Here is an 8,183-nt window from a genome sequence, read left to right as displayed (position 1 = left end):
TAATGATGTTCATAACATCATTCGATTCATACATAAAAAGCTATCATATTCGAAGTGGTAAACTAGTAATCACTAGAACATAGTTTAGTTAATTCTAAACTTGTTCGCAAATAAAGTTAATCCTTCTAACTACACTTTAAAAATCAACTATACACATGATCTATATCTATATCATATGCTAACTTAATGATTTAAAACCCGGAAACACGATAAACACCATAAAACCGGATTTACGCCGTCGTAGTTACAACCGGGGGCTGTTTTGGTTTGGATAATTAAAAACTATGAAAAACTTTGATTTAAAAGCTATACTTTTGGCAAAAATGATTTTTCTTATGAACATGAAATCATATCCAAAAATCATGGTTAAACTCAAAGTGAAAGTATGTTTTTCAAAACAGTCATCAAGATGTTGTTCTTTCGACGGAAATGACTACCTCTTTCAAAAACGACTTGTAACTTGTATTTCCGACTATAAACCTATACCTTTTCTGTTTAGTTTCATAAAGTCAAGTTCAATACGAAACTGTGGCCGCTTAAATCACTCAAAACGGATTAGAAACGAAGAAATGGCGAGCAAAACAAAATTGGTAAAAACTACTCATTTTAGCTACGTGAAAATTGGTAACAAATCTATTCCAACCATAACTTAATCAAGTTGTATTGTATATTATGTAATCTTGAGATACCATAGACACGTATACAATGTTTCGACCTATCATGTCGACACATCTATATATATTTCGGAACAACCATAGACACTCTATATGTGAATGTTCGAGTTAGCTATACAGGATTGAGGTTGATTCCAAAATATATATAGTTTGAGTTGTGATCAATACTGAGATATGTATACACTGGGTCGTGGATTGATTCAAGATAATATATATCGATTTATTTATGTACATCTAACTGTGGACAACTAGTTGTAGGTTACTAACGAGGACAGCTGACTTAATAAACTTAAAACATCAAAATGTATTAAAAGTGTTGTAAATATATTTTGAACATACTTTGATATATATGGACATATTTGTTATAGGTTCGTGAATCGACCAGTGGCCAAGTCTTACTTCCCGACGAAGTAAAAAAATCTGTGAAAGTGAGTTATAGTCCCACTTTTAAAATCTAATATTTTTGGGATGAGAATACATGCAGGTTTTATAAATGATTTACAAAATAGACACAAGTACGTGAAACTACATTCTATGGTTGAATTATCGAAATCGAATATGTCCCTTTTTATTAAGTCTGGTAATCTAAGAATTAGGGAACAGACACCCTAATTGACGCGAATCCTAAAGATAGATCTATTGGGCCTAACAAACCCCATCCAAAGTACCGGATGCTTTAGTACTTCGAAATTTATATCATATCCGAAGGGTGTCCCGGAATGATGGAGATATTCTTATATATGCATCTTGTTAATGTCGGTTACCGGGTGTTCACCATATGAATGATTTTTATCTCTATGTATGGGATGTGTATTGAAATATGAAATCTTGTGGTCTATTATTATGATTTGATAATATATAGGTTAAACCTATAACTCACCAATATTTTTGTTGACGTTTTAAGCATGTTTATTCTCAGGTGATTATTAAGAGCTTCCGCTATCGCATACTTAAATAATGACGAGATTTGGAGTCCATGCTTGTATGATATTGTGTAAAAACTGCATTCAAGAAACTTATTTCGTTGTAACATATTTGTATTGTAAACCATTATGTAATGGTCGTGTGTAAACAGGATATTTTAGATTATCATTATTTGATAATCTATGTAAAGCTTTTAAAACCTTTATTGATGAAATAAAGGTTATGGTTTGTTTTAAAATGAATGCAGTCTTTGAAAAACGTCTCATATAGAGGTCAAAACCTCGCAACGAAATCAATTAATATGGAACGTTTTTAATCAATAAGAACGGGACATTTCATGAGCCATAGACACTAACTAACAATTTTATAAGTTAAAAACATCAAGAACACAAAATCTAGTGATTTTAGAAAGTTATCCAAATGTAATGAAATCGGTATGGAATCGAAGAGGAAGTTGCAAGGATTCCAAATATGCAATTTGTTTGGATTGAAGCTTGATCGATTTGATTTAGATGATAAATCTTTGAAATGGAGAATTGAAAGAAAATGTGGAAGTATGAAAAGAAAATGAAAATAAAAATGAAAAGAATGGGGAGGTGGGTGTTGAATGACCAGTCAAAAGCTAGTCACATCTTTGCTCCCTTGGCGAAACTAGTCCCTCGAGTTCGGTTGCGGTTGCGTGAATTACCTAAATGAGATAATTTAAAACGCGTATCAACGGGAGATGTTATAAACATATAACGGACTTTAAATAAAAAAAAACGGAAAAGTAAACGAAAAAGGCGGGATGTTACACCAGCCGCCTCAAACCACCGATATCTGCCACCAACAGCCACCATAGGCAGTCGCTAGCAACCAATCAAGGTATCCAGCTACCGCCAAACACCCATTGGCCGTCGGAGAAGGTCAAACCGCTAAGTATAACATGTTTCAACACAAGACACAAGAACCACCGGTCAACCATCATAACCCTAACCCGAACTTGACAGAAATCCGACCAAGGAGAAAGTAGAGTTTTATAAGGAAACTCGCCGCCTACTACCCCAAAAACCAGACCAACGACGGTCCAAGACGGAGTCAAAAAAAGGAGAACGGCGGTTGAAGATTATTTGGACAAAAAGAAAAAAAAAATTCGAACCACCAGCGAGGTGCCGGTGGTCGGAGAGGAGATCAAACGGAGGACTTACAAAATGGTGATGACAGATGAAGGAGGAATCAGGTTGCACCTTACCACAATCAAAATCCAAGATCTAAAAAAGAAGAACCAGTAAGAGAAAAATGAAAAAAAAAAAAATAAAAAAATGACTATGACTATTGAATTGAGACGAGAGAGGTTAATAAAAAAGACAAAGGTCTCATGTATTATACTCGATTACACTTTTGAGGCCCATATTAAAGCGTTGATTGTGGATAATGTGGGTTTGGAGGCCCATATTAAAGTTTTTAAAAATCAAAATGACCTTTGAATTTTGTGATCTTGACGTACTGGGATCAAATTGTAACGACACATTAATTTTCTAAAATCTATTTACCTACCCCACCTTCTTCTTCTCATACGCAGTAGCTACAAACTATCAGGACTTGACCTTAACGCTCGCACATATTCTCAAATCTAAGGTAGTTTTGAATTCTATACATTCATGAAACATATCTTTATTATATGATTACTTTATTTGATTGTTCATTCGAGTAATCTATGAAATTTGTAAAATTAGGGTTTTTTTTTGTTCTCGATTAAATGCAAGTGTCTTAACTTTTGTATGTTACAGTTTGTGATTTGAGTAGATTTAGAATACAAAGTATGTTTGAAAGGTTTAGATTTAAAGTTAAAAAGGGGGAAAAAAAACTAATGTCTGGCCTCACTTTGATTGTAGCCAAATTTCGTTAGCTCAATTTGTGCTTTTCTGTTTGTATTAGATTTATTTAATTTCTCATGTGTAGTACATTCTTATTACTTAGCGTAATTTCTTTACCCTAGTGTAAGTATTCGTGTTCTTAATATGAATTTTAAATTCCAATTTAAAGCACATTGAGTTTTCTTCTGCTACGTTAAAATTGTTACTTTTTCTAATAAAACCCTAACCTTGGCACATTAATAACTTGCAGCTTATGGATTGTGACAGAGTGAGAATGAATACAGAAGAAGGCGATAGACTAAGCAGCTTGTCAGACGATCTCATCACCAAAATTCTTTCTTATATCGAAACCAAACATGCTGTCAAAACTAGTATTTTGTCATCTAGATGGAAAAATACTTGGAAGTCAATCACACACCTCGATTTATCTAGTGATGATATTACGTCCTCAACTAGTTTAAATCAGTTCACTCGTGTTCTCTCTTCTCGCAACAATGAAATAGATTTGTTTTCTCTTAAGCTTAGTGTTCATGGAGGATATAGACCAGAGTTTGTCAAAACTGTTGTCAACTATGCGTTTTCCCTCAATGTCCAAAAGATGACTATTATATGGTTGGACGAAATGCCTATTACAATACCTAGTTCTCTTTTGATGTCTCGGTCTCTTAAAGATCTCACTTTAATTGGATGTGCTGGAATTTATAATCAATCTAAAATCAAATTATCGTTTTACCTACCATCGTTAACAACGTTGTATCTTGAAAATGTCCTCCTTGATAACGAAAAATCTGGTGGTCTTTTCTCTAAGTGCCTAAACTTGAAGAATATTACCTTATCTAACTGCGACATAAACGATCCTTATCCTTTCAATGACGGGTTTTTTAATCCTTTGAACCACATGAGTGAAATAGATTTGTCGTTGGTAAACGATCATAATCCTTTGATTTCCCATTCAGAGTTTTCTAATATCTTGAACCACAATAACGAAATAGAATTGTCGTCGGTTAAACTTAGTGTTGGAAGATATAAACAAGCGTTTGTCAAAACTGTTGTCGACTATGCATTTTCCCACAATGTCCAAAAAATGACTATCATATGGGTGGACGCATGGCATTTCGAAATACCTAATTTTCTTATTACATCCCAGTCTCTCAAAGATCTCACTTTGATTGGATGTTCTAGATATGATAGTAAGATCAAATCATCATTTGACCTACCAGCATTAACAACGTTGCATCTTGAAAATTTCATGCTTAGTAACAAAAATCCTAACGAGTGTGGTGGTGTTTTCTTTAAGTGCCTAAACTTAAAGAATCTTACCTTATTTAACTGTTACATAGATAATCCTAAACATTTAGTTTGCCCTTCTGAATTTTCAAAGCTCACGCCTGAGACAGGATTGTTTTCTTCTGCTAATGTGGTTGTACCTCACCTAAAGAATCTTATTGTTTACAATTGTGGAGGTCATATTGAGATTTATGCACCCAAATTGTCCTCATTGATGTATGAAGTTTCATGTTATGAAAACTTTTATGCAAATAGTTTGTCTTGTTTAGAGAAAGTGGATTTCTTTATGTGTCCACTTGAGGATGATGGTGATTATGTTGTTGAGATTCTTCAACAGTTCCACAATGTCAAATATCTTACGCTTGGATTGGAAATCTTAGAGGTATTTTGTCTTATTATTATTATTATAATTTATAATTTATATATTATAATTTATAAATTATGTAATGTATTTATTTTCAGGTTGAATCATTTGTTGATGCACTCACAAATGTACCTTCTCCATTTGGTAAGTTAACGAGTCTCAAGATTTATCCACGAAGGTTGGAACGAAAAAAGAATGTAAAGAAGGTAAAGATCCCAAAACAAGTTAGAAACTTTCTTTTAGGTGCTTCTCCAAATGCTACCGTCTCGATATACTCACGCGAGGTACTTTCAGCATTAAGAATATTAACATACTTTGTGTATCATATATTCATATGATGATGATAAACGGGGTTTAATGTTCATTTTAAACCGTATGATAACATGCAGGAGATGAAAGCATTTAAGGATGCCACATCAGCACAACGAATGATGGCCAAGTTACATGTGTAAGTTTCAATAGGATCTCAACTGTCACAAGAGCAAACTGTAAGTTTTTGATTTTTGTAAGTTCTAAGTTGATGATGATTGTCATAAAAATGTTAATACATGGTTTCAGTTTTACAATCTGTTTTGCTTTCAGGTTTTTGTTATCTGTTACCAGAAATTGCTTGGAAGTTTTGTGTTCTTTTGAATTCAGCTGAATCTTTAAGGAAATTATGTGATTTGGGTTTTGAATATGTAAGATGTCTAAGTACAATCCTTATGCCAGTTCATGTTGTTGGGTACTTGGATTGTTAATTACCAGTACTTTTATATGTGTACACTACTATGCTAATTTCTTATGTTGGAAAGTTTATTGCTACAATTTTATTTTATCGCTTGATTATTTCTGCACATCGAGAATTTTAACTAGCGTTACATAATACTCATATCGATATTGAATCTTGATTATGTTTGTTTTGGTTTGAGGAGAATATTTTGGAGAAATATTCGTACGATTGGAACAATATTCTTGAAACTTTGTTTTTGATTAAGAAATTTGGTTTTAACGACGAGGATTTGAAAGTGTTTTTATACAAGAATCCAACGACTTTAATGGAAGACTCGGGAACTACAACTATATCAGTTATCGTGTTCTTGATGAAGTTTGGAGCTTCTTTTGATGACATATCATCAATGTTTAAGCAATTTCCTCAAATTAACGTTCGATTTTTTCAGTCAAATCTGAAGAATTCTTATCATTTTCTTCTTGCAATTGAGATGAATGATGATGATATTGCATATATGATCCGTAACCACTCGGTTATCCTTGGTTCTTGCATACTGAAAACCGTTAAAACCTTATTATATGGGCTAAAAGCCGGGGAAAAACGTCTTTGTGACACCATAATTGAAAACCCGCAAGAATTAAAGAATTGGGTTCTTGGGAAAAAGTTGAAGGCGTTACCAAAGTTAAAGAATGAGTCTTCTGAGAAAAAGATTCGATTTTTATTGAATTTGGGGTTTATTGAAAATTCTGATGAGATACGTAAAGCTTTGAAATTGTTTCGTGGCAATAGAGGGGAGCTTCAAGAAAGGTTTGACTTTTTGGTCAAAGCTGGTTTAAGCCGTGAAGATGTTGCAGAAATGGTTAAACTTGCACCGTCGGTCCTTAATCAAACCAAAGAGGTAATTGAAATGAAGATAGATTATCTTGTAAATGGTTTAGGTTATAATGTGTCTTCATTAGTTGCATACCCTGCGTTTTTATCGTATTCGATTCAGAAGATTAAGTTTAGGTTTGCAATGTATAATTGGTTAGTGGATCGTGGGATGAACCCTAATTTGGCATTGAGTACTGTTCTTGCTAGTTCAGATAGAATCTTTATTCGAGATAAAGTAAATCGTGATCCTGAAGGGATGATTGTTTGGGATAAATTCAAAAAACTGTTTTTCCCTGAATAATATTTTGTTTAGATTATATAGAAAGTTGCATACTTTGATTCAAAGTAAGTTGGAATTTAGAAAACAGATGAGTTTTGTTGTACTGAGATTGTGTTTTTCTTTTTAGAATTGCTATTATTGGATGTTAAAGAGTGTTAGATAAACAAAAAAAGCTGTAGTTTGACTTGTGAAAGTCAAATAAGCAACTTTTTAAGATCAAGATTGATGCTCATTCCCTCCATTTGGTATGGGTTGTAAGTTTTTTCTGTAATTGTGAAGATATAATGAAAATCTTTGTAGGATAAGTCGTTCCAAAAAATATTGTGTTACTAGTTATATAAGCTATGGATGGATAACGGATTTAGATGATTCAAGTTGTATTTTGACATGATAAATCAAGTTATGTTTTTCTCAAAAGAAAAATAAAGTGGACCTCATATAATATTTATTTACTTTATTTAAACTTTACTATAACATAAATTGTTCCAAATTTCATTAAAAAATAACCTTTTTACCACAAACTTTCTATAAAAAGTAGTCTATTTTCATCCGGTCTATCTAAATCAAATATTAATTAAAAAGAGAAGTATCATTATGTTTATGTTTGAACTTCTTTAAAAACTAACGTACTCCATTTTTTATTCACATTCGATAATTAATGATACATTACCATTGGACTAATTACTCAAATTGAATAAGCTTGTAAAATACATGAAAGTACCTGCATGCTTCCGATTAAAAGTGTGAATAGAATTAATCCCACAACTGTCATCATAATCGCAAACATAATTTCACTAACGTGAGTACTCTTCGTCAGATTTTCCCCAAAGAACTGCATTATTCAAGTATGAAATGCGAATCAAAATATAAAGTATCATTAACTTTTTAAGTTCTAACTTAAAACTAACATATTTCTCCTTTTTATTAACATTTGATAAAACAATTTTTTAATAGTCTATAAGTTAAGGTAAAAATGTTACTTTTTAAAAAAAAATTGAGATAAAAATGTTTCTTTTAGTGAAATTTTGTCCTAATTTTATGGTTACATTAAATTAAATATAAATTAAATTAAATTAATTAATGTTACTATTGGTAAATTAATTTGGGCCATGATTGTAGGTAGCGTTGGTTGTGGATAATGTGGGTTTGGAAGCCCATATTTAGAGTTTTTAAAAATCAAAATAACCTTTTATATTGAGATACTTACGTGCAG

At 32.3% G+C, this 8,183-nt stretch overlaps 2 protein-coding genes across 2 annotated transcripts; both read left to right on the top strand.

The window, feature by feature from the left end:
* Positions 1-3,090: 3,090 nt before the first annotated feature.
* LOC139877008 (uncharacterized) lies at positions 3,091-5,922 on the top strand. The gene is made up of 5 exons (XM_071864412.1): positions 3,091-3,215; positions 3,705-5,123; positions 5,204-5,389; positions 5,495-5,593; positions 5,688-5,922. The coding sequence occupies exons 2-4, from the start codon at positions 3,708-3,710 to the stop codon at positions 5,555-5,557; spliced, it is 1,665 nt and encodes a 554-aa protein (XP_071720513.1). The 5' UTR covers positions 3,091-3,215; positions 3,705-3,707; the 3' UTR covers positions 5,558-5,593; positions 5,688-5,922.
* LOC139874370 (transcription termination factor MTEF18, mitochondrial-like) lies at positions 5,654-6,991 on the top strand. Its single transcript, XM_071861811.1, has 2 exons — positions 5,654-5,785; positions 6,017-6,991. The coding sequence occupies exons 1-2, from the start codon at positions 5,654-5,656 to the stop codon at positions 6,989-6,991; spliced, it is 1,107 nt and encodes a 368-aa protein (XP_071717912.1).
* Positions 6,992-8,183: the final 1,192 nt, after the last annotated feature.

Source organism: Rutidosis leptorrhynchoides, chromosome 11 (genome assembly GCF_046630445.1).
Source record: "Rutidosis leptorrhynchoides isolate AG116_Rl617_1_P2 chromosome 11, CSIRO_AGI_Rlap_v1, whole genome shotgun sequence".
In the NCBI taxonomy this organism is placed as follows: Eukaryota; Viridiplantae; Streptophyta; class Magnoliopsida; order Asterales; family Asteraceae; genus Rutidosis; species Rutidosis leptorrhynchoides.
The sequence above is the reverse complement of the archived record's forward strand: the minus strand, read 5'-3'. Positions and strand labels throughout refer to the sequence as shown.